The following is a 27,616-nucleotide window of genomic DNA, read 5'->3' as shown; positions in this document are numbered from 1 at the left end:
ATTGCTGTATTTTTCTTTTTCAGCTACTAACCCAGTATTGGGAGTTTTCCAAAGTTATATTCCTCAGAATTTCCCTCAAGAACACCTTTGTTTCCATGGAGTCTGGAGGGGGAAGGGAGGAGGACTTGGGATATGGCAACCAGCTGTAATGTGTAAAGTTTATTTAGATCACAATTCAAACAAACTATAAAAAGTTATGAGGCAAAAGGGAAAATTTGAACTGGCTGCATATTCGATATTAAGGCATTATGGTTGTTTTGGTGTGATATTCGTGTTATGGTTACATTTCTCAAGAATCTTTATCCTTTAGAGGTAAATACTAAAACGTTTCGTATTAGCAGATGAAGTATGATGCTCGAGATGTGCTTCAAAGGAGGATATAGAGGAAAACAGATATCCATGAATTGTTAATTACTGGAGGTGGGTATTAGGGTACATGGGGATTCCTTAGACTCTACTTTTGTGCTGAGATTTATCATAAAAATAAAATAAAAAAAAATCACCAAACATAAAGCAATCAGTGAGGCCCGATATAAAAAAAAAATCCCCACTGTCTCTCATCCACCTGACATAATCAGGACACAATTTGCCAAGCACTGAAGTGGTACCTGGAAGCCCTCGGGTTTTGCCTTTTAGACCAGAAAGCAAATGGTTTGGGACTGGTGGTGCGTTTCTGCTGGCAAAAGAGAACTTGCTAATTCTCAAGGAGAAAAATAAGACCATTAAACGGGATCACTATGCTCTTTGGACAAAGAATCATTACAAAGCACCATTTTGATGAGTGAAGTGTAAATAAATCAGGAACATGCGGCTTCAATTTCCTTCCAAATGCACAAGTTGTAGATTTAGGGAAAAATGCCCTACTAGACATGTGTGGAACTGCCACGCTTTGAAAGACATCGAGAGTCACTGAACCCAGACGGGCCCTGGCTTTGCTCCTCTCCATTGGAATAGGATTTCTCCACCTCACTCCATTTCCTCTGTAAACTCTCTCTCCTTCCTTCTAAGTCCTAATCTAAACTCAACTTCAGATTCTCAAAACATACGATGAGAAAAATCCAGAGATCAGCAGTTTTTTCTTTTTTCCCGCTTCAATTTTGATGAAAAAGAAACAATTTCTTTGAGACTCAACTTGGAAAGCGTTTCCTGGCAAACCCATAGAATTCGCCCTATTGGTTTAAACTTGGAAAGTGTTGGGAGTCGTTAACACAGTGCAAATGAAGTGGGGAGGAAAAGGATGCTGAGGTCATCCCACTGCACTCCTCTCCCTCAACCCTCTTCCAACTCATTCACACAAGAAAGAATCCAACGGCAACAATCTAGATATGCCTTGTGCCCTTAAAAAAAGATGCCTCCCGGGCTTCCCTGGTGGCGCAGTGGTTGGGAGTCCGCCTGCCGATGCAGGGGACACGGGTTCGTGCCCCGGTCCGGGAAGATCCCACATGCCGCGGAGTGGCTGGGCCCGTGAGCCATGGCCGCTGAGCCTGCGCGTCCGGAGCCTGTGCTCCGCAACGGGAGAGGCCACAACAGTGAGAGGCCCGCGTACCGCAAAAAAAAAAAAAAAAAATGCCTCCCCAGGCTGTGTAGTTCATGGCCAAGTCTGGCTGAAGCCAGCAGGGAGGAGGCCAGTGCTGTTGCATGACGTTTATCTAGAGAAGGGGAAATGGAGAAGTCGGACCAGGGCAAACCATCTCCTCATTTGAAAGCCCAGAATGCCCAGCTGGGCGTGATTTAAGGCTCTTTTTGGCCCGTGAACCCCAACAAAGACAGTGGAATTTGTCAGAGGTGTGTTTTACAGGTTGCTTCAAGGAAGTTCTGCCAGGGAGGCGATGGGTGGTTGGGCTCCTTGGACCCGAGACATGTGTCCCAGGAACGACACACACAGGGCTGCCTCATAACTCCTGCTGCACCTGGCAGTTTCTCCAGGAGACATTTTTCCACAACCTTAAATGATTCAAGTTGCAAAACTGGAGTTGTTCATTTTAATTTCCCGAGCACAAAACTCTAGGGGGAATAAACCTTCCCGCCTTAGAGCTACTGTTTCTACAGGAGTCAGGGGAGAGAGTGTAATTTTTGTCTCCAGATACGGGCATGGATACTGTTCATAGTGATGCCGGTTCCCAACCAAGAATATTTGACTGTAAGCTAGAAAGAGAGCCAGCATGCCCTGGCTTTCTGAGAAGCCACACAGCTACAGCAATAGCACCAGTTTCAGGGACCTCTCATCCCCCAGCGACCACACCTAGCTGTCTCATCGATACCTTCATCTACTAAAACAAAGGACAGTTACCTGCTTTGAGAAACAGGGCTCCAACTCACTGTATGCCTACTCAGAACTCACTCAAACTTTACACCATGGGCATGAACACAGCATCTACCAAAATAGGACACAAAGTAAGAAGTCTTTGCAGGGGCTGTAGGAGCTAGAGTTGTGAAAGGCTAAGGAAAGATGACAAAACTTTCAATTTTCTGTCAATAGCTCTTGAGAGTAGGGGCTGGACCATAAAATGCATCTCACCACCCCACCAAACTCTAAGGTTTTTCCCTGGGATTTTTGCTAAACAAAATATTTAAACAAACGTCACAAAAGCCAGGGGAGATCACTGACCACAGAAGCAGCCATGTCAGTTATTCATGCCCAGTGCTGCTTCCTGCAAAACCTGAGATAGGCCAGCTCGCCAAGGAATTAGCCAAGACATGAGGCAAATCCGTTTCATTTAGTTCAACTTAAGCTTATACCGCGCAGAAGCTGGGTGTACAGAAATTAACATCTCTCAAAAAGCTCTCCTTCTAAGGACTCACCAGGCAGAGGAGACGGACAGGAACGCTGCTGGTGATATACAGCAGAGGAGACACGGAGGAGACGCACAGAGATGATCTTCCATGGGGGAGAAGTCAGAGTGAGTCTGCATCTGAACTGGAGCTAAAGGTTCTTAAATTATAGTGCCCATAAGGATCACCTGGGGAGCTTGTTAAGAATGAAAATAGGATGGGCTCCATAAGGATCACCTGGGGAGCTTGTTAAGAATGAAAATAGGATGGGCTCCATAAGGATCACGTGGGGAGCTTGTTAAGCATGAAAATAGGATGGGCTCCATAAGGATCACGTGGGGAGCTTGTTAAGCATGAAAATAGGATGGGCTCCATAAGGATCACCTGGGGAACTTAAGCATGAAAACGGATGCACCCTCCCCTGCCAAGATTTTTGTTTTAGCGAATTGATTTAGAGCCCAAACATCTGCATTTTAAAAGACAAACAGGGACCTCGGTTCTTCTGTGGGGGGGGGGTCCTCAGAACCCCCGCTGTTCCAAGGACTTCATTCACCTGTAAGTCTTGTCACGCGTGAGGCTGTAAACAGACCCAGAACGATGAGAAGGCTGGATCCGTGCTCAGGTCCACGAGACTCAAAGTCTATTTCATAAATTTGCTTGGGGGTCTAGGAAGTTCAAAAAGAGTTTGTGGGAGTCCGGCGGGTGAGGGCTTGTAGAAGAAAGCATTGCCCTTGATCCTTATGGCATGTTTTTCATAGACCCCAGGAGTAGTCCTAGGCTCCCTGTCCCCTAACCTCTGACTGGGACTCTTTTACACCAAATATTCTGGTTTTAGGCTCCTTCCATGGAATTCACTCTCCTCTGGGTCATGGCAACAGGTGTCCACGGAAATGTTTAAAGAAGCAGCTGTCCAGGGTCATAAACTCTTGGCCCTCAAGGCCAAACCAGGCAGAAGCGATCTGCTGGATTGGACATGGTGTTTTTGTTTTATTTGGGGTTTAAATACCTTTAGACATTATATATATACATGTATTTTCTCAGCAGTTGTTCAGAGGCCTCACCTCTTCCTCTGGTCTTATACGCGAATGAATCCCATGTTCAGATAACTCCTGCCTGGTTCCTGTAGGCATTTGAGTTTGAGACCTCTAGCTGCCACCTCTTAAGTTTGAATCCGTTTACTGCATTAGCTCCAGGTTTCCAGTGGGGCCCTGAGGGAACAGGACTCAGCCTGAGAGAGGCTTAGTGTCAGAGAGAAAGGAAAATCCAGGAGGAGCTCTGCGGCTGGAAGCTCGGGACACAGGGCCAGCCTCACTGGATGCCAAAGCTCAGACGAGGGTGGCAGGGGGAAGCCTGGCTTCTCACGCTTCCCAATGAGTCCCCTCCACCTTCACGATCCCAGCGGCCTACGGTAGCACCTCATCACCCGACGGCCCCCGCTCTGAGAATGCTGAGCAGACCCACAGTACCACGCACGGCTCTCAGTTGTTTTCCAAACCTTTGCTGACCAACCAAAGGGTTAGCCAACTCCTAGCCCTTTTTACCAGTGCAACTGACCCTGCCTGAAACTGCTTTCTCCCTCCAGTTCTGACTCTGCCTAATTCCTCCCTTATTACTTCAACATCCCACTCAAACCCCCAACTTCTCCCCAAGCTTTCCCTGATCAATTTCACCGAACTGCACAATCTCCACCTCCTCTCAACAGGTTACCTGCCCTACTGCTTAAAAGACGTACCCTCTTATGCCTTGGATCATTGTTTATATTTCTTATCTGCATAAATGTTGTCTTCTCAATCAGATCCTCAGCTCCTAGAGGGTGGGTAGTGTGACTAATTTTTTATTGCCTGTATTCCTTCCAGCACCTGCCACAGTACCTGCAATGTGTCATGAATTCACCAATTAGTTCATGACCACCAGCAGCATCAGGTAACAGCCGCACAGGATTCTCTTATAAAGCATCCCTAGCAACTGGAAGCTTCCAAGAAAGTTCTGTCTAATCAGTATGGGAACATGGTCTTTGCACTTTTCTGGCGTCACGCTTCCTGGATTGCTTCACGTCTCAGAAAGAATGGGCAGCTTGCGTTCGCTCAGTTATTCAACAGAAAAGTTGCCTTTGATTCACGCATGTGCAGAAAAGAAAACGGTAAGCCAGTATGAAGAGCCTTCCTTTAATTAGGCTATAAAACAGAAAGTAACTCAATGGAAAGGCTCCTCATTAGCACCTGTCGTGGGTTGGATGGTGGCCCCAAAAAGATATGCCACCCAGAACCTGTGAATGTGACCCTACTTGGATAAAGAGTCTTACAGATGCAATTAAGCTAAGGCTCTCAAGATGAGATCATCCTGGATTATCCAGGTGGGCCCTAAATCCAGTGACAAGCATCCTTATAAGAAGAGAAGATGTAGAATCAGAGAGCACACACAGTGGAAGGCCATGTGAAGACGGAGGCAGAGACTGGAGGGATGCAGCCACAAGCCAAGGAATGCCTGGAGCCACCAGAAGCTGGAAGAGGCAAGGGAGGATTCTCCCCTACAGCCTTCACAGGGTGTGGCCCTATTGACACCTTGATTTCAAACTTCTAGCCTCCAGAACTGTAAGAGAATAAATTTGTGTTGTTTTGTGTATGTAATTTGTTACAGCAGCCCTAGGAAACGAATACAGCAACTAACAAGGATAGCAGATGGGGGCTGGGGGTGGAGGTGGAGGGGTGCCGGTGACAAGGGTGGGGAGGAATGCTTTTGGGCACTAGATTTCATAGGTACCTTCGGCATCCATCAAGAGAGAGGAAAGGGCCTTTTCACCATCCCAATGAATTCTGCCATTGTATATTTTTCTAGAAAAGCTTCCACAATGTCATCATCACCCCGGAGATGCTCACTATTCAGGCTTAAGCTAGGTACTTTCTCTTTGAACCTTCTTATCCAAGGTGTACTGGGGTAACATTCCAATAAGGTAGGACCAGGAAATCCTGAAATGAAGAGTCCTCAAAATGAATGACGTGCCTCCAAAGACCCAGGTCATTCATTCTTTTCTCTACTTATGGAGCATTTATTGAGCATCTACTGTGCTGGGCAAATTGGTTAGTCTGTCTAACTATAACAGAGGCACTGGTTATATCTAAACATGTGGGGGTCTCTATCTAAATCTGACCAGTCAAGCTTTTCTAGTCTGGGCTCTTTGGACTCTGTTTATAGAGTCTTCTTCATTTGCCCACTGACTCTGATTTATACATAAGCCAACTCTTGCTATTTTTACCGGTCTGGTGAGTAAGGAGAACTACATTTTTGTAAGTTCTGCAAACACTGAGGCACACACAGCAGCACCTTTCACCTGATTGCTAGAAGCTGTTCACATCAGTCTGCAATCCTCTTTCAAAGCTTATTAACAAAAAAGAACCAGAAACATATCACTCTAAAGGTTGGAGACATGAGTCATTTCCCCTTACAAAATGGACATAGGTCATGGTGGAAAATGTCTTTCTTTTTTAGAGATGCATAATGAAATATTTAGAGGTAAAATGTTATGATGACTGCAATCTACTCCAAACCACTTCTGTAAAAAAAAATAAAACAAATGAGGCAAAAGTGACAAAATGTTAATCATTAAATCTAGGTGACATGAATATGGGTGTTCACTGCAGCGTTCTTTCTGCTTTCCCATGTATAAAAATTATCAAAAATAAAAACAAAATGGATGTAGAGGTTTTTTTTACCTATAGGGCTATCTTGCCCCTGTACTGATACTCTTTGTGTTTGCAGGTATGGAGACCGACTGTCTCAAAAAAGGATGCTATCTGCTCATAACTAGAAATGCCTGATAGAGACTGCACATCTGTGCATGCAGCCTCTGTTCTTTGGTTCTATTTATGGAAGGAAGAGAAGACACATCTATTGAGAAAAAGCAGAGTACCAAAAAAGAGAAAGCAGTGTTGGCACAGAAGCAGGGAAAAAAACGCCTTGTTGGGAAAGCACTGCATCAATAAGATGGTGGTTTTTTTGTTAAGTCACAGACAGCTAAGCACGCTGCTTTAAACTGCCGGCAGTGTGTTTTGTCCAAGTGCATCCAGTGCATGTGGAATTTATTCCTCTAAACCGACATACCAGCCAAGAAACGGACTCAGGTCCCACCCCCGACCATACCCAATACACAAACACAGGCAGGCACGGTGAGAGGGGGACTCACAGTTCTGAGTACAGGAAGTGTAGGTTGCCCACATTGTCAGTGTAGTTGGCAGGGCTGAGCCAAGGCAGGACCAGCAATAGAAGCGCCTTCATTTTCCGATTAGAGGGCAGCTTTTTCCCCAGCCACCTTCTGTCTGTCAGCTGCAGGGGCCCAGCCCAGCCCAGTCCCTTTAAACAACCCTTGCCATGTTCCCACAATCAGTAGATCATAGAGAATCAGACTTAGAGCCCTTAGCTGGAGCTGTGCTGATAAATCATGGGCTCATAAGAGGTTTGTGTGCTCTGATTCTCAGATGGGGAGAAGTGAGAACGGAGGGACCCACCGTGGTTGGCGAGAGGGCTGAGGCTGAGAGCAGGCAGCAGGGAAAGGGACCTGGGAAAGGGACCTGCCCCTCCTACAGGATGCCGACTGGTTCTTGGGAAGCAGCTGGTACATCTACATCACTGGCTGGGAGCAGATGGGCGGGAAGCTAATCTGTGTTGGAAGAGGGCGTGAACATGGCATATTCAGAGCCCACCGTGTGAATAAGCAAATACTCAGAAGCTGTCCTCCAGCTTGTTGGAGGAAGACACTGGAGGAGATCAGCATTTCTGGAACACAGCTTGGAGCTCTGAGCTCAATGTGAATCTTTGGATGCTGTGACACAGGAATGTTAAAATGAACCAACTCCACTTATACACGTATATTTAGAATATGCATTTAGGGTATTTTACCTGGTGCTGTCCTGACTACACTGTCAGAGGCGAGAGAAGTGATGGTTTCCTTGTTAAGCTGCAAACTGTCCCTATGTCAGAATAGGCGCTGTCATTCTCTCTGAGACTAATAAAGAGCCTTGACAGACAGACATAAAGTTCTGTCCAAACAGTGTATATAGGCTCCTGATCTGTAAGAACAAGTCACTCCATTCATCCTGCATAACCCCTGAATAACTGAATTAGGCTCTGGTACTAGCTGTCGGATTCTGGGCATTTCACTGAAGCTCTGAGCTTCAGTCATCTCACCTTTGAAATGGAGCTAATAATGCCTTACCTACCTGGTTCTGTAGAGGCTGGGCCATAACATCTCTTCCAGCGCTGAGATCTGTGATTCTAGACTGTACTGTCTATCTTAACACTAGGGCTACTTTGCACGCTTAAGCTCTGGAATGCCACAGAAGCCCCAGACTCCTCTCCTTCTAGCTCATGTTATATTTACGAACATTAAAATCCATTTTGCTAACTGAAGGCCTAAACCTTAATAGAAATGGCTCAAAGGGATGAATGGATAAAGAAGATGTGGCACATATATACAATGGAATATTACTCAGCCATAAAAAGAAACGAAACTGAGTTAGTTGTAGTGAGGTGGATGGACCTAGAGTCTGTCATACAGAGTGAAGTACGTCAGAAAGAGAAAGACAAATACCATATGCTAACACATATATATGGAACCTAAGAAAAAAGAAAATGTCATGAAGAACCTAGGGGTAAGACGGGCATAAAGACACAGACCTACTAGAGAATGGACTTGAGGCTATGGGGAGGGGGAAGGGTAAGTTGTGACAAAGTGAGACAGTGGCATGGACATATATACACTACCAAACGTAAGATAGGTAGCTAATGGGAAGCAGCCGCATAGCACAGGGAGATCAGCTCGGTGCTTTGTGACCACCTAGAGGGGTGGGATAGGGAGGGTGGGAGGGAGGGAGACGCGAGAGGGAAGAGATATGGGAACATATATATATGTATAACTGAGTCACTTTGTTATAAAGCAGAAAGTAATGCACCATTGTAAAGCAGTTATAGTCCAATAAAGATTAAAAAAAAAAAAGAAATGGCTCAAAGGGATAGTTACATTAATGACAACCAAGCAATTACAGCAAACTCCACTTCACAGGAAGAAGACCAGACAAAAATCTCCGGGATGAGACCACGTGCAATAAACAGTGTAGTCAGAGGGAATTTGGCATCAGAGATCTGCATTCACCCAAGGCAGGGCTGAAAGAGTTAACTACGGTAGACCCTGAGAATGTACAGATTTAACTCCGACACTTTAGATCTGAAGACAAGCAACCTTGAGAAAGCATGGCATCTATTAATTTATAATTTTTTGAGGTCCTAATTTGAATTCCATTCTCTTTGTCTGGTATGCAAGAGTGAGTCAGATCCAGTGAAGAGCCGTAAAAAGGAAATTAGGTTTGGAATTTAGATGCTGTAGTCAAACAGGCTTGAATCTGAACCTTAGCTCTGCCACGAATGAGCTGTGTGACACTGGGCATGTTGCTTAACCTCTCTGAACTTCCATATCCTCCTCTGTAGAGGAAAGACAATGATAGTATGCTTAACTCACAGTGTTGTTACGAAGGTGGAATGAAATAATGCCTGTAAGAACAAAGGACTCAATGAGTGTTAGCTATTGTTATAAATGCTGTTATTGACAGCCACTAGTAATAGTGGATGAGCCTAGCTGGCAGCTAGCTCAGCATCTAGTTTCAAGAGGCTTTGCTATTCTGGTCCTGACCTTTCTTTCCTCCTGCTCTATTAGGGATGTGGCATGTTACAGTCTTTTCCTGAATATAGAGTTTCAGAGTCCTGGGACATACTCTTCTTGAATGTCCAAGATCTACTGTATAGAGCATAACTCATAAACAATATCATATATAACACATACTGTGGGCTTCAGAGTGTACTGGATTGTATTTCTGATAACCTTGGTAAGGTCAGATTGCTTCTCCAAGTCTTTGTGAAAAAAGAAGGATGTCTGCCTTTCACCTCCTTGTATTTCCATACGATAAGATGCATTAATGGATATATGATGCAATATAAAAATGAAGGTATTGTTTTTTGTTGTTGCTTCTGTCGCTCTTGCAGAAACTGCTGGTCTCTTATCCAATATCTAATTTCCTCTTCTTCCTTTTTTTTTTTTTTTTTTTTTTTTTTGCGGTACGTGGGCCTCTCACTGCCGTGGCCTCTCCCGTTGTGGAGCACAGGCTCTGGACGCGCAGGCCCAACAGCCATGGCTCACGGGCCCAGCCGCTCCGCAGCATGTGGGATCCTCCCAGACCAGGGCACGAACCCGCGTCCCCTGCATCGGCAGGCGGACTCTCAACCACTGCGCCACCAGGGAAGCCCTGCTCTTCTTCTTTTGAACAGCACCCAGGTTTTGTTCATGGTGGTGATGCACTTCGCCTCTCCTATAGATAAGCAGCCATGTAACATGATACTAGCCAATGAGGTATAAGAAGAAATGACTGGGTTAGGCATCCCAGAAAGCTCTTTAAAGGAGGGAGTCTCAGTTTGTACATTGCATTTTGCTCTTCCTGCCTGGTTCTTTCCGTATGGAACTTGGATGTGATGACGGATTTTGAACAGCCATCTTGTGGCCATGAGGTGACAAACTTGAGGATGAATGCTAATCGAAAATCAGGAGCCTGGATTCCTGACGGCATCATGGCAACATCATACTAGTTGTGGGCTTCCTAGCCCCTGACTTTGTGTTAAATGAGAACAAGAAAACTTTTACATAGTTAGAACAATATAACCTGAATTTTTTATTACCTGCCATCAGATGTAATCCTACCTAATACAATCTTTTGCAAATAAAATCCTACCTTCAAATGCTCATGGATTGCTGTGTAGCTTCCTTGCTAGTAAACAGTCCTAACCCTAATCAATGCATCCAGGCTCTGCCTGCCTGAGTCCTATGTATCCTTAAATGTCAGCTCAGACATCACCCATCACCAATCACCTCCTGTTTTCCTGTCTCTTTTCTCTTCACTAGACAGGGAATTCGTTTAGGGCAGGAGTTCTACTGGTCCTGTTCTCTATTGTATCCTCACCACAGTGCCTAGAATGCAGTAGATGCTCAATGAATATTTGTTGAATGAAAGAGAATTCAACTCAGTTAAAGAGACCATTTTTTGGACCAATCTTTCTTGATCAGAGGCAAATTAGCAAAAAAGGGCTTCATACTTTATGAGAGTGATGGCAGAGATTGAGCATGTATATGGATGGATAATAAAATGTCCAGGAAGAAAGGAAAAAGGTAAGGAAGATTTCTGGAAATAAGTGCCCAGGAGCCTGTGGTTTCTTTAAAGAATTGCTTGGAGCATAATCTGATGGGCACTCAATGGTTCTCTCAGAAAGTAACGCAAAGGCATTGCCCCATCTCTTCTGTGCCCAGGAGAGCTAAAAGAGCAGACTTCAGCCAGGTAGGGCCAGGAGAAAATTGAGTTCATGGTTAGAAAGTCACATGAAGGATGTATGTCAAACACAGTTAGGGTGGAGATGTTGACCCAGGCTGAAATGGCCAACATGACTTGTCACCTGCCCACCTTTCCGTAGGGTAATACTCCCCAGACCTTCACTCTGGCAGTAAAATCTTCCCTGCCCTGTAGGCAGCTAGCTGAGCCTGTGTTTATGGAACACACTCCAGAAAAGGGCCCCTGATAAAAGAAAAGGTCAGGAGAGGTTCCAGGGTAGGCCTTTGGGGAAGAAAGTTCCAGGACATAGGGCTTAAAGTTAATCAAGAAAATAACCCTAGAGAACCTTCAGTCAGGTGTGCTAATGCCATCACGTTTTCATTCAGGGATGTTTTCAAAACACTGAACAATGAGCTCTTTATTCGTGCCAGTAAATGCTGAAGGAGGGTCAACTTCACTATCTCCCATTTTTATTATCTTCCATGAGACAGAAACTCAAGAGCAACGTGACTTGTCCCATGAAAAAATTCAATGTGTATGTGTTTTCAAATTCTCTCTTTTACCTTTCAAAGGTCATTTTCTCAGAGGCAGAAATCATGGCTTATATAGATTTTTCTTTCATTCTGGGCCTGGCCTGTGGTGGATCCTTGATAAATATTATATATGCAGATGATGATATTGCATAAAGCTGTAGCCTTGAGGCTAAGATAACTCCCACTCAGGATCAAGGAAGGAAAAGCTTCGCCTCCACGTGCCCTCTCACTGCTGGTCTGGGTCAAGAGATATGCATTGAATTGACCCTCTACTGTGCCCTCACCATGTCCACTGCCAACGTCCCTTGGTTGGGGAGGCTGCCATTTGACTCAACAAGCCCATCGCCTTCATGGGCATTCTTTAGAGTAGACCCATGTGACAGGAGTCTGCTAGCATCTAAGAGGGCAGAAATCAACAGAATTATCCAGAAAATTCCAAACATTAGCTCACACGCTCAGATCTACTTCCACAGAAGAACCCTCTAGTCGGAAGTCAGAAATAGTTGTCCACGTCATTGCTGGTCCAGCTAGGCATGCACACTCACAGTTGGTCCTACACGTTTGACTTCAGGATTTACATTCAACCCAGGGTCTGAAGTAGTAGGATAACAATGTTTACAAATGCCATGAATTCTGCAGAAAAACAGCCAGCATCCCTGGCTCAAGTCTACTGTTATTATTAGCGTGATCCTATGGACAGGCCATGAACAGAGACCTTGGGAAAACAGTTCTCGAGCACATGTTCTTTTCTAAAGGGACAATGGAAACATTCTAAATGTGATTCATTTCTGCAAGAGCTTAGTATCCAAGGAGCCAACTGACATAAATACCCATTGTACAGGTGGAGAAACCTACATGCGGAGTTTCTCATGAAGCCCTGAACCGTTCGCTCTCTAGGACCCCCTGGAAGGGCGTGTGTGGGTCCACATCGGTCTCCCGGTGGTTCTCAGCCAGAATTACAGTGAAGTTCTCCATTCTAGGTCGATTCTCAGCCTGCCTAGTTTATATTCATCAAAGCGCCATCAGCCAAAGAATTTTTTTTTTTTTTTTTTTTAGCTGCACCGCATTGCATGCGGGATCTTAATTCTCTGATCTGGGATCAAACCCATGTCCCCTTCAGTGGAAGCCCAGAGTCTTAACCACCGGACCACCAGGGAAGTCCGAAAGACTTTTTTTTAACTCATTACATTTTAAATACTGAAACCAAGAATGCAAAAATGATAAATAAATCTGTCTTCTAGTACAAACATATGACCACACTCACACACAAGCCGCCACCAGCCTGGAAGCGTCATATGGGAACGTAAGGCAAACACTTGCCTTCTGGTAACCTCTGAGTTTTCCTAGTTTAAGGGACTCCAGAGGTAACTAAGTAACTACTTAATTACTTTTATATTAAGTAACTACTTAATCTAACCTCTCTTCTAAGGGGAGGAAGAGGTAGTCTACCCGCCCAGTCACAGGCCCAAGGCCCAAGAGGGCTCTAGAGTCAGGCTCTGGATTAGTTCCAAATTCTGAATCCTGGCTAATGCTCAGGAAGCCTGAGGGAAGGAAGTGTATATTAAGCATTTGATGACTAACAAATATAACATATATATATATATATTTGCAGTACGTGGGCCTCTCACTGTTGTGGCCTCTCCCGTTGCGGAGCACAGGCTCCGGATGCGCAGGCTCAGCGGCCATGGCTCACGGGCCCAACCACTCCGCGGCATGTGGGATCTTCCCGGACCGGGGCACGAACCCATGTCCCCTGCATCGGCAGGCAGACTCTCAACCACTGCATCACCAGGGAAGCCCAAATATAACATATTTTTGGAAATGTTGGTTTCAACCTACTTAGGAAGCCCAAGTGTGGAGAGACTCACAGCAAGCATGGGGCCCAACACCTCCCTTGCGTGAGAGTTTCCTCATCGTCAAGGGTGCTGAGGGGGCCTGTGAAGGACTCTGAGGCCGCAGCTCAGAGAGATGATTTCAACTAGCTTTGGGTTCTTTCCTCACTGTTGTCTTTCACATGTGCATCTCGTTATCAGCTGAGTGTTCAGCAGGTCTTTTCCCCAGGCTTCCTTGAGGTGTGTGGGTCACACGGCCTGCGTGGGCAGGGGAACGAAATTCCCACTCTGGGCAGCTGAGGTGCACTTGTGTCATCTCTCTTCTGCACCCCAGAGCACACCTCGCCCCCCGCCTCTTCCCAGACCTTCCCCTGCACCACTTCTGCTCCGGCCTTGCTCTCAGATCCAGGTGCTATCTTATCCCAATTTTTAGGGATATTCTTGGCCCCAAATCACTTCTTGATCAGGGGCTGAGGAAGGACTGCTGTGCTTCCACTTTCTCTCCAGAGAGTGCTCCTATTTCTTTCCTTGTCTCTCTCCTCTCTACCCTTCCCCCTGCAAAACTCCAGCAGTGGGCAGAATAATGACCACCATCCCCCCCCAAAAGATGTCCACCTACTCATCCTCAGAACATGTGAATATGTTACCTCACATGGCAAAAGGGATTTGCAGATGTGACTAAGTTAAATCTTTTTTTTTTTTTAGCGGTACGCGGGCCTCTCGCTGCTGAGGCCTCTCCCGCCGCAGAGCACAGGCTCCGGACGTGCAGGCTCAGCGGCCATGGCTCACGGGCCCAGCCACTCCGCAGCATGTGGGATCTTCCCGGACCAGGGCACGAACCTGTGTCCCCTGCATCGGCAGGCGGACTCTCAACCACTGAGCCACCAGGGAAGCCCTAAGTTAAATCTTGAGATGAGGAAAGGAGGCTGAATTATCCAGGTGGATTCACTGACTGGATCCCAGTGTCCTTATACAAGAAAGGCAGGAGGATTAGAGTCATAGAAAGAGATGTGGTGATGGAAGGAGAGGAGAGAGACAGAGAGAAAGAAGGGAAAGGTGGGAGAAGAGAGAGAGAGATTTTACGCTGTTGGCTTTGAAGATGGAGAAAGAGGCCACAGGCCAAGGAACGCAGGTGGCCTCTGGAAACTAGAGGCCGTAAGGAAAGGGATTCTCCTCTAGAGCCAAAAGGAACTAACCTCCCAACACCTTGATGTTAGTGAGACCCGTGTTGGACTTTGAATCCTCAGAACTGGAAGGTAACACACTTGCACTGTTTTAAGCCACTAAGTTTGTGATCGTTTGTTAGAACAGCAATAGGAAACGAATACACCTCCCAAAACAAATATATAGACGGCAAACATCGGGAACACAGGAAGGTGGGAGGGAGGTCTACCAGAGCCTTTCTCTTCCTCATCTCCTCACTTCCCCTACCCAGTGTGACCTCAGTCTTGGCTCTGGTCCCCCATCAGCATCTGTCTGCATCTAACCTCTGACCCCAGACCAACTCCCCCTCCAGACAATGCCTCTCCTACCTGGGTAAAACTTGCAGCAGAAGTCACACATAGACTCCCTTACCCCTTCTCCTCTGGCCACACTTCCTTCCGGGCAATCAGAGAAGAGCCACATCCTAGTTTACACACCAACAATCACAGAGGGTCAGAGGCAGCCCAGAAACCTGAGATAGATGCATTTGGTGCAACATCTTAGGGGAGAAAAGTGGATTCACTGACGTAATTATACGGAAAACATGTGTGAAGCATTACACCCAGGCCATTGCTTTGGACGCAAACTTCCATGTTAGGGATTCTGTGTGTGCGCAAAGACAAAGACTCAGATTCATGACTTAAGGAATGTGACCTTTGAAAAAAACACCTGCGCCTGCCTCTTGCCCTTGTTACAACAGGAACCAAGATAAATACCAGCTTCCAAATTTCCTCTTACAAAATAACTGTGGTATTATTGTTCACGCTTTATTAAGCACCTTAAACGCTCTAAGAGAGTAACTCCTATACCCAAGACCCAGGGGTGCCCCTGGGCCGTCCACACGAGGAACATTCAGGACCGTGACAATGTGAGTGGACGAAGTAAGAGGCGGACAGGTGGAGTGGGTGATGTTGGCCACCAGCAGGAGCAGTCAGACCAGTGTTCTACCACCAGTGTGTGTACCTTGGCTGAAAAATTTGCAGAACAAATCGCTTGAAGGACAAAAGGTTTCTAAATTTCTCCTTTTAAAAACTTAGTTGAAAATACCTCACATCTCCTCAAAGGAGAGTTGGATGTTGCCAATTCTCATACAGAGAAAATTCTAATAATCATGGGCCAAAGTGGGAGACATTTTTTCCTTACATAAAAAGATAAGCAGGGCTTCCCTGGGGGTGCAGTGGTTGAGAGTCTGCCTGCCAATGCAGGGGACGCGGGTTCGTGCCCCGGCCCGGGAAGATCCCACGTGCCGTGGAGTGGCTAGGCCCATGAGCCATGGTTGCTGAGCCTGTGCGTCCGGAGCCTGTGCTCCGTAACGGGAGAGGCCACAACGGTGAGAGGCCCGCGTACTGCAAAAAAAAAAAAAAAAAAAAAAAAGATAAGCAGACTTACCTGGTGGTGCAGTGGTTAAGAATCCACCTGCCAATGCAGGGGCCATGGGTTTGAGCCCTGGTCCAGGAGCATCCCACATACCATGGAGCAACTATGCCCGTGCACCACAACTATTGAGCCTGGGGTCTAGAGCCCACGAGCCACAACTACTGACCCACGTGCCACAACTACTGAAGTCCACATGCCTACAGCCCGTGTTCCAAAGCAAGAGAAGCCACTAAAATAAGAAGCCCGCGCACCGTAACGAAGAGTGCCTCCACTCAGGGCAGACAGCAGAAGGAAGAAGAACTACAATCCTGCAGCCTGTGGAACAAAAACCACATTCACAGAAAGATAGACAAGATGAAAAGGCAGAGGGCTATGTACCAGATGAAGGAACAAGATAAAACCCCAGAAAAAAAACTAAATGAAGTGGAGATAGGAAACCTTCCAGAAAAAGAATTCAGAATAATGATAGTGAAGATGATCCAGGACTTTGAGAAAAAAATGGCGGCAAAGATTGAGAAGATGCAAGAAATGTTTAACAAAGATCTAGAAGAATTAAAGAACAAACAAACAGAGATGAACAACACAATAACTGAAATGAAAAATACACTAGAAAGAATCAATAGCAAAATAACTGAGGCAGAAGAATGGATAAGTGACCTGGAAGACAGAATGGTGGAATTCACTGCTGTGGCACAGAATAAAGAAAAAAGAATAAAAAGAAATGAAGACAGCCTAAGAGACCTCTGGGACAACATTAAACACAACAATATTTGCATTATAGGAGTCCCAGAAGGAGAAGAGACAGAGAAAGGACCCGAGAAAATATTTGAAGAGATTATACTTGAAAAGTTCCCTAACATGGCAAAGGAAATAGCCACTCAAGTCCAGGAAGTGCAGAGAGTCCCATACAGGATAAACCCAAGGAGAAACACGCCAAGACACATAGTAATCAAACCGGCAAAAATTAAAGACAAAGAAAAATTATTGAAAGCAGCAAGGGAAAAAAGACAAATAACGTACATGGGAACTCCCATAAGGTTAACGGCTGATTTCTCAGCAGAAACTCTACAAGCCAGAAGGGAGTGGTATGATATACTTAAAGAGATGAAAGGGAAGAACCTACAACCAAGATTACTCTACCTGGCAAGGATCTCATTCAGATTCGATGGAGAAATCAAAAGCTTTACAGACAAGCAAAAGCTAAGAGAATTCAGCACCACCAAACCAGCTGTACAACAAATGCTAAAGGAACTTCTCTAAGTGGGAAACACAAGAGAAGAAAAGGACCTACAAAAACAAACCCAAAACAATTAAGAAATCGATACTTACCTTAAATGTGAATGGATTAAATGCTCCAAACAAACGACAGAGGCTCGCTGAATGGATACAAAAACAAGACCCATATATATGCTGTCTACAAGAGACGCACTTCAGACCTAGGGACACGTTCAGACTGAAAGTGAGGGGATGGAAAAAGATATTCCATGCAAATGGAAATCAAAAGAAAGCTGGAGTAGCAATACTCATATCAGATAAAATAGACTTTAAGATAAAGAATGTTACAAGAGACAAAGAAAGACACTACATAATGATCAAGGGATCAACCCAAGAAGGAGATATAACAATTATAAATATATATGCACCCAACATAGGAGCACCTCAATACATAAGGCAACTGCTAACAGCTATAAAAGAGGAAATCGACAGTAACACAATACTACTGGGGGACTTTCACAGCTCACTTACACCAATGGACAGATCATCCAAACAGAAAATTAATATGGAAAGACAAGCTTTAAATGACACAATAGACCAGATAGATTTAATTGATATTTATAGGACATTCCATCCAAAAACAGCAGATTATACTTTCTTCTCAAGTGTGCATGGAACATTCTCGAGGATAGATCACATCTTGGGTCACAAGTCAAGCCTCGGTAAACTTAAGAAAATTGAAATCATGTCAAGCATCTTTTCTGACCACAATGCTATGAGATTAGAAATCAATTACAGGGAAAAAAACGTAAAAAACACAAACACATGGAGGCTAAACAATCTTACTAAATAACCAAGAGATCACTTAAGAAATCAAAGAGGAAATCAAAAAATACCTAGAGACAAATGATAATGAAAAGATGACAATCCAAAACCTATGGGATACAGCAGAAGCAGTTCTAAGAGGGAAGTTTACAGCTATACAATCCTACCTCAAGAAACAAGAAAAATCTCAAATAAACAATCTAACCTTACACCTAAAGGAACTAGATAAAGAAGAACAAACAAAACCTAAAGTTAGCAGAAGGAAAGAAATCATAAAGATCAGAGCAGAAATAAATGAAATAGAAACAAAGAAAACAATAGCAAAGTCAATAAAACTAAAAGCTGATTCTTTGAGAAGATAAACCATTAGCCAGACTCATCAAAAAAAAAGAGGGAGAGGACTCAAATCAATAAAATTAGAAATGAAAAAGGATAAGTTTCAACAGACACAGTAGAAATACAAAGCATCCTAAGAGACTACTAGAAGCAACTCTATGCCTATAAAATGGACAACCTGGAAGAAATGGGCAAATTCTTCGAAGGGTATAACTTTCCAAGACTGAACCAAGAAGAAATAGAAAATATGAACAGACCAAACACAAGTAATGAAATTGAAAGTGTGATTAAAAATCTTCCAACAAACAAAAGTCCAGGACCAGATAGCTTCACAGGTGAAGTCTATCAAATGTTTAGAGGAGAGCTAACACCCATCCTTCTCAAACTCTTCCAAAAGATTGCAGAGGAAGGAACACTCCCAAACTAATTCTATGAGGTACCAAAACCAGACAAAGGTACTACAAAAAAAGAAAATTACAAACCAAAATCAGTGATACTATAGATGCAAAAATCCTCAACAAAATACTAGCAAACAGAATCCAACAATGCATTAAAATGATCATACACCATGATCAAGTGGGATTTATCCCAGGGATGCAAGGATTCTTCAATATACACAAATCAATCAATGTGATACACCACAGTAACAAATTGAAAAATAAAAACCATATGTTCAACTCAATAGATGCAGAAAAACTTTTGACAAAATTCAACACCCATTTCTGATAAAAACTCTCCAGAAAGTGGGCATAGAGGGACCCTACCTCAACATAATAAAGGCCATATACGACAAACCCACAGCAAACATCATTCTCAATGGTGAAAACCTGAAAGCATTTCCTCTAAGATCAGGAACAAGACGAGGATGTCCACTCTCGCCACTATTATTCAACATAGTTTTGGAAGTCCTAGCCACAGCAATCAGAGAAGAAAAAGAAATAAAAGGAATACACATTGTAAAAGAAGAAGTAAAACTGTCACTGTTTGCAGATGACATGATACTATACATAGAGAATCCTAAAGATGCCACCAGAAAACTACTAGAGTTATTTGCTAAAGATGCAGGATACAAACTTAATGCACAGAAATCTCTTGCATTCCCATACACTAATGACGAAAATTCTTAAAGAGAAATTAAGGAAACACTACCATTTACCACTGCAACAAAAAGAATAAAATACCTAGGAATAAACCTACCTAGGGAGACAAAAGACCTATATGCAGAAAACCATAAGACACTGTTGAAAGAAATTAAAGATGATACCAACAGATGGAGAGATATAGTATGTTCTTGGATTGGAAGAATCGATATTGTGAAAATGACTATACTACCCAAAGCAATCTACAGATTCAATGCAATCCCTGTCAAATAACCAAAGGCATTTTTTACAGAACTAGAACAAAAAAATCTTTAAATTTGTATGGAGACACAAAAGACCCCGAACAGCCAAAGCAGTATTGAGGGAAGAAAACGGAGCTGGAGGAAACAGACTCCCTGACTTCAGACTATACTACAAAGCCAGAGTAATCAAGACAATATGGTACCGGCACAAAAACAGAAATATAGATCAATGGAACAGGATGGAAAGCCTAGAGATAAACCCACACACATATGGTCAACTAATCTATGACAAAGGAGGCAAGGATATACAATGGAGAAAAGACAGCCTCTTCAATAAGTGGTGCTGGGAAAACTGGACAGTTACATGTAAAAGACTGAAATTAGAACACTCCCTAACACCATACACAAAAATAAACTCAAAATGGATTAAAGACATAAATGTAAGACCAGATACTATAAAACTCTTAGAGGAAAACATAGGAAGAACACTCTATGACATAAATCACAGCAAGATCTTTGTTGACCCACCTCCTAGAGTAACGGAAATAAGAACAAAAATAAACAAATGGGACCTAATGAAACTTAAAAGCTTTTGCACAGCAAAGGAAACCATAAACAAGACCAAAAGACAACCCTCAGAATGGGAGAAAATATTTGCAAATGAATCAATGGACATAGGATTAATCTCCAAAATATATAAACAGCTCATGCAGCTCAATATTAAAAAAAAAACCACCCAATCCAAAAATGGGCAGAAGACCTAAATAGACATTTCTCCAAAGAAGACATACAGAAGGCCAAGAGGCACATGAAAAGCTGTTCAACATCACTAATTATTAAGGAAATGCAAATCAAAGCTACATGAGGTATCACCTCACACCAGTTAGAATGGGCATCATCAGAAAAATCTACAAACAACAAATGCTAGAGAGGGTGTGGAGAAAAGGGAACCCTCTTGCACTGTTGGTGGGAATGTAAATTGATACAGCCACTATGGAGAACAGTATGGAGGTTCCTTAAAAAACTAAAAATAGAATTACCATATGACCCAGCAATCCCACTACTGGGCATATACCCAGAGAAAACCATAATTCAAAAAGACACATGCACCCCAGTGTTCATTGCAGCACTATTTACAATAGCCAGGTCATGGAAGCAACCTAAATGCCCATCGACAGATGAATGGATAAAGAAGAGGTGGTACATATATACAATGGAATATTACTCAGCCACAAAAAGGAACGAAATTGGGTCATTTGCAGAGACGTGGATGAATCTAGAGACTGTCATACAGAGTGAAGTAAGCCAGAAAGAGAAAAACAAATATCGCATATTAATGCATATATGTGGAATCTAGAAAAACGGTACAGATGAACCCGTTTGCAGGGCAGAAATTGAGACACAGATGTAGAGAACAAATGTATGGAAACCAAGGGGGGGAAAGCAGTGGGGGGGGGGTGGTGGTGGTGAGATGAATTGGGAGATTGGGATTGACATGTATACCCTGATGTGTATAAAATGGATGACTAATAAGAACCTGCTGAATAAAAAAATAAATAAAAGAAAATTTTAAAAAAAGAGTAGCCCCTGCTCACCACAACTAGAGAAAGCCCACACGCAGCAATGAAGACCCAGCACAGCCAATAAATAAATAATATAAATAAATTTAACAACAACAGAAAAGGTAAGCAATGCCCTCCAGGAAATCTTTTTGGGGATCAGGAGCCTCAGAGAAAGCTGCCCATCAGATTTTCCAGTATCTTTCACATTTCAAATGGACACAAATGAACTAAGCCAATCACAAAAGTACAGGCATTGAATGATGCTTCTTATATGAGGTTCCTAGAGCAGTCAAATTCATGGAGACAGAAACTATTGTAGAATGGCGATCGCTAGCGGCTGGAGAGGAGGGAATGGGAGGTTTTTTGTTTGTTTGTTTGTTTGTTTTAATGGGTATGAAGTTTTCGTTCTAGAGGATGAAAAAAGTTCTGGAGATGGATGGATGGTAGTGGTGGATGCCCAACTATATGAATATACTTAATGCCACTGAACTGTATACTGAAAATGGTAAATTTTATGTGATGTATATTTTAACAAAAAACCCCAGTCCTATAAACACACACGCGCAACTCACACCCCACAACTCTACCGCATACTGTTTCCTCACCCTGAACCACAGCCATTAATACCTAAGACCTTTCTTATTTTGAATGACTCCTTCCATTGGTTGCAAAGCAGAAGGCAGAGAAACAAGCATCTCGGGAAGCAGCCGGGCCCTGGAACACCCCACCCTTCCAGCGGCCGCCCTGAGGGCGGGGCTTCACTGGATTGGCCGAGGAGAAGCTCCTCCCTACCTCATTTGAAAATGATGGTCAAGGTCGCAGCGCTGCAGGACCTGCGCGCAGTGCTCTGTGAACGGGCAGGTCACCAGCAGCTTGTTGAGGAGCTTGTTGACCAGGATGCTCGATTTCTTGCAGTGCTGCAGGATCACAGGCTTGCGATCCACAGGGCAGAAGTCCTTTTCCACCAGGAAGTTGGTGAGGCAGAGTGTGCAGTAGGTGTGTCCGCAGGGAGTGTCCAGAGGGTCCAGCAGAGCTTGCAGGCAGATGTGGCAAATGAGGTCATCGTCCACTTCTTCCGTGTAGGTGTAGAAGTGGTTTTCCTCAGGGGCATGGGCTTGGCCGCACACCACACACGGGGGGGCAGGGATGGCATCTGGGTCCTCAGCAGGGTCCAGCTGGTTCATGGTTGACTGGGAGGGGGCAGGGCAGTGTGACAGGAAACCGACCCAGGAAAACGATGTATCCTCCGGAGAGAATCAAGATCTTCTAGGAGCCATCCACAAACCTAAAAGAGAACAAGACTGCTTATCTTGGTTATGAATGGAAGGCAGTGCTGCCAGGGGACAGAGCTGGGCCGTGACTCAGAAGGCCAGGGCTGAGTGCCCACTCAGGTGACTGACATGACCTGGGGCCAGCAGCCTTACCTCCTTATGCCTCAGTTTAACCACCTATCCCAGCAGGAATAATATTTCCCTTTAATGTCCTCATGTTGGTGTCGTGAAAATTATTGGGGTAAGATCTGGGAAATGCCCAGAAATACACCCTATGAAATGTAATTTGTTAACAAAATAGCCCAGTGATTTATAAAACTCTCTGTCAGAGCAGGACAAGAAGAAAACCAGTTAACGCTGATGGCTTTCTCGTATCTGTCTTCCTTACCGTTCTCCAAAACTCAGAAAATATAGGACCTCAGAGTCTTCAGCTAAATCATCTGAGAAGAAATGAGAGCTCTTTGGGCAGTTGTATTTTTACGATGATGAAAGCATTGCTTTCTTCTGTATGCGTCTCATTTACTCAGTCATGTAGTGGTAAAGTGGGTCCTGGAGCCATACTGCCTGGGCCAATCCCACCACCACTGTGCGCCAATGATTTAAGCCTCTGTTTCCATGTCTGTAAAGTGGGGACAGACTACCTCAGAGGGTTGTTGTGGGGATTAAATGAGATATGAGGCATAAAGGTCTTAGAATTATGCCTGGAATATAGTAAGTGTCCAATAAATATGAACTATTCTTACATGTATTTGTTACTGAAGTCCTTCTGTCTCCAGTCTAGCTCAGTTGGCCTGGAAACTGAAAGCTGTAGTTCCTCTAAGGGGTCTTTTTGCTTTGTTCTCATTGTTGTCTTTCATTCAATTATATATATATTTTTTCAAACTGGCAGAATACTATCACACTATGTATTTTCCTTTAGTATCAGAGTTTAAAATGGAGTTTTCAACATGCCTGATTAACATCTAGGAAGTCTCCTGATCAGTCAATAAACATATTTTTTGGCCTTCAGTCATTTTTATTAATGAGCTGCAGTAATGTGAGATGAATAACAATGATAATCATAAACATCTCTGTTTTCAAAACACATTTTTTGAGCGCCAACCTTGAGCTAGGTAATGAGTTGCCTATGGGGGAGACTTTCAAGAGAGCGTTAAAGGACATGCCTGCCCTCATGGAGTCCCCAGTCCGGAGGAGGTGGACATGAACACAGTAATGAGAAGCCTGGGTAAGCAGTGCAACCAGAGGTCAGCGCTAGGGGACTCTGGGTCAACGCGCATGACAACAAAGAATCCTGCAATACCCCAGCCCCCAACTCAACTTTCTTCTTTTCTGAAAGTAAATAAAATAACTTTAAGCTTTCCACAGGAACATAAGGACACATGAATAACCTAACAGGAAACTAGCCACGTTTGGAAACAGCACAGCAGTCATTAACTGCCTTGCAGTTTTTTCTTTTTCTTTTCAAATAAAGTCCGAGGTTGTTTGTACAAACATAGCCTTATCTCAAAAAGAAAATACATTGACTTCAACCTTTCACTGAGTCAGCTTCGTGTTTACATTTCTGTACTGCAGTAATATGGCTTGAAGAACGCTCTGGTCAAGAGGTAGAAGTAAAGTACCCTGAATGTGAAACCTTTAGAAATCATAGCATTTTATTTAGCATCAAAAGAGACCACAGGCAGCTAAGGTAGAGGGTGCAGGAGGGGGTGAAGTTGTTTCTAGTCAAATTTCATGGAAACCTACACAGCTGCTCTTTGTCGTCAAGGCTGATAGAAGGTACTGGAACCACACAGGAAATGCTTTAAGTGGCATGAAAAACGGTTGAAAAACATGAAAATGGAAATGGGCCACCCAAAGGTTATCATCTGCTATAGGAAAAGAAGTTCACATATTTTGAACTAAAGCTCTAGATATTTAGACCTGGAAGAGTTGGGTCACATACTCCCACATGTTCTTTCTTGTTGTGCAGTACTGGAGACTGCTAGGAATGCAGGTGATAGCTCTGGTTGGACAAGTGGAAAAACAACGTCACATTTCTAGGCCATTCCCTTGTTGGTGAAAAGGTGGAGTTGGACCAGAGTTTTGGTTTTCACTCTGCTCTGGAAGGGGTGTCAGTTGCCTCAGGGTCTTCCAGGGAAGGGAAAGGGGGATGGTGGGCTGTGTCCACTTTTCCACTCCACCCAGACCCAGCTCCACTTTTATTTCACACGTTAGATTCCTCATAATATTTGGTTCAAAGCACCGTGGCTTAAGTAAAAAAAAAAAAAAAGGCAAACCATCAGACTAGATACTATGAAATCCCTTTCAGAAATAGAGTTCTATGTATCTGTGCTAATAAAGTGTAGGTGTTTTATTTTGGGGTGGTTGGCTTTTGGGAAAATCTTTTTTTTTTTCTTTATAACAGCTTTTTGAGTATGCCAGGCACCATGTGCCAAGCACTATGCTGGGGCCTTATATATATTATGTTATTTAATCCTTACAAATCCCCAGGGATTTTGTTTTGTTTTTAATTTAACAGATGAGGAAACTGAGGTGCAGTAGGTAAGTAACTTGTCAGTTGCACAAAAAGAGAAACAAACCAGCAAGGGCTCCTGACTCCTTATGGCTCTTCACCATTTTGCCACTTTTCTCCCAGCATCTTTTTTTGATTATGACCAGTGAGAATCCCAAAATGTAACTAACTAAATAAAAGAGCCCCAGGAAATTAGAAGGTGAAAAATCTCTTTAGGCCACATCGCAGATGGGTTTTCCCAAGATGTCTGAATAAAAAGATTCTTTGACTTTACTGAGTGTTAAAATGCCTGACACAGGATGAGTGAATTGGGGCGAGCAAAAACAGCAGGTTTTAGCTCCAACGCTAATTTGTTTTTGTTTGCTTTCTTTTTTATCTGAGACCAATTTGAAGTCCCTAGCAATCGTCCCTATGAGAAAACCAGATTCTTCACATAATATTCACGTAAACACTGCTGTATATATTTTTCAACTTCGCTTTAGACCAAATAAAGCCTATATGAATAGACACAGATTAAAAGAGCACCGGCTGACAAACAGTTTGGGCTCTAAAGAAAGAACTAGGTAGACTTTAAAAAAATATGATTCGTATAATTTACCTGACGTTTCTTATTTCCAGTTTACATCTTATAAGTATGGATGATGTATCATGTTTTGAGGCATATATGTGCCTTGCTGATGAACTGAGAGGAAATTATCAAAAATCATTAAGGCTTAAAAGGTAAACTCTTTTCTCCCCTAAAAGTGAGCGAGAGGGCCTATCCATCCGCATCAGTCAGTGTGTCAGCTGTTAGCACCCTGATCCTGGCTGGGGTAAGGCACGGGAGCCGCAGGGTGGCTCTTTTGCAGTTTGGAGTGAAAAAGAGCAGGAAGTAGATTGCCTCCTTGGGTGTGTGGTTTGGGGTGGAACTCTTATTCTGCCTTGATACAATGCTCTTGTGACTCAGGAACCATTTTTTCCTCCTTCTCCTCTTATGTGGGGGTGGAAGAGACACCCGAGGGGACTTTTTACAGAGATGTGTAGTCCACCAATGGCACGCCAGGAAGTACCAGGGAAAATAACAAAATCTCCATTTCTGTTTGTCCTTAATCCCTGCTTCCTTTCCCACTGGTTTATCTTGCCTGAAATCTGTCCAGAACTTTTCCTACCTAACTTTCAAATTCTAAACGTTTGCGGCTTGTCAACAAAGATACATTTCATAGCAAACGTGAATCAGCACCGTCCTCAGCCAAGAGGGTCGTTAGAGGTCATAGGTGCACTGTCGCCTGTGCTGGAAAATTCAATAGACTGAAGGCTTAATAGCCTTAAGAACAGGCTTCAGGAGGGAGATGAAGAGGTATAAACTTCCAGCTACAAAATGAAGGAGTCAGGGGGTGAAATAATATAGTCAAATAATAATGTGTAGGATCTTCATATGGTGACATATCCTAACTAGATTATCGTGGTGAACATCTTGTAATGTCTAGAAATATCAAGTCACTATGCAGTGTACCAGGAACTAACATGGTGCTGTAGGTCAATCATACTTCAACAAACAAACAAACTCAGAGAAAAAGAGATCAGAGTTATGGTTACCAGAGTCGGGGGAAGGGGGGTGGGTCAAGGTGGTCAAAAGATACCAATTTCCAGTTATAGGATAAATAAGCACTAGGGATGTAATGTACAACGTGATTAATAAAGTCGACACTGCCATACGTTATATATTAAAGAGAGTAAATCCTAAGAATTCTCATCACGAGGAAAACAATTTTTTCCTTTATTTTATATCTATATGAGATGATGAATGTTCACTAAACTTACTGTGGTAATCATTTCATGATGTATGTATGTCAAGTTATAATGCTGTATACTTTATACAGAACTGTATGTCAATTATATCTCAATAAAACTGGATGATAAAAAAGCACACACACAAAAGAACAGCCTTTGGGATATAGCCTATCTGGAAGTAGAAAAAAATTTGTATGAGATGACCTATCAGAACAATGGGGTCCCTGGTGGCTATTGTCCCACTAAGGTTCCTTTAAATGCACACTGCCTTTATAGAAAATGGTTATCTGATGTAGTCAGAATAATCCATGTACTCCACTTTGGAAAGGTGCTATAAACACGTCATCTGGCATGCTGCACTGACAATTTCACATTTTCCTTCTATTGAAAGGTCAAGACATGACTCTAAAGCATCTCTTGAATAGTTGCATGAGTCACATGCGCTATTCAAACAATAGTAATGGGACCTCGTACTATTAAAAAGAATGTATCCTTGTAGTCAAATGGCAGCGTGTCTCGCATTGGTACTTTACCCTTGACAAACACGAATCATGGTAGCCAGAAACTTTTTGGGTTGAAAGGGAGCCTCGAGAGATGGTCCTTAGATGAAATAGGCCTTTATTACTTTATAAAATAGATCATTCTTCCTTTGGATACCTCTAATCTCCTAGGGAGGGAAAGTCCATATATTGACCAAAAATTTGCC

At 43.5% G+C, this 27,616-nt stretch overlaps 1 protein-coding gene across 5 annotated transcripts in view; it reads right to left on the bottom strand.

The window, feature by feature from the left end:
* Nucleotides 1-27,616, bottom strand: part of LNX1 (ligand of numb-protein X 1) — a 199,445-nt gene that overhangs the window by 97,659 nt on the left and 74,170 nt on the right. For 4 of the 5 annotated variants that reach the window (XM_027102935.1, XM_027102936.1, XM_027102933.1 and 1 more), the window contains one exon: nucleotides 22,150-22,642. In XM_027102935.1, the coding sequence (XP_026958736.1) occupies nucleotides 22,150-22,541 (392 nt within the window). In that variant the 5' untranslated portion in view covers nucleotides 22,542-22,642. Of the gene's footprint in view, nucleotides 1-6,952; nucleotides 8,240-22,149; nucleotides 22,643-27,616 lie in introns of those variants that run through there. The other variant, XM_027102937.1, reaches the window with a different exon arrangement.

This window comes from Aethalodelphis obliquidens, unplaced genomic scaffold, assembly GCF_003676395.1.
Source record: "Aethalodelphis obliquidens isolate GAN/ISIS:26980383/991018 unplaced genomic scaffold, ASM367639v1 scaffold6, whole genome shotgun sequence".
Classification (NCBI taxonomy): Eukaryota; Metazoa; Chordata; class Mammalia; order Artiodactyla; family Delphinidae; genus Aethalodelphis; species Aethalodelphis obliquidens.
This window is presented reverse-complemented; position numbering and strand designations above follow the sequence as displayed.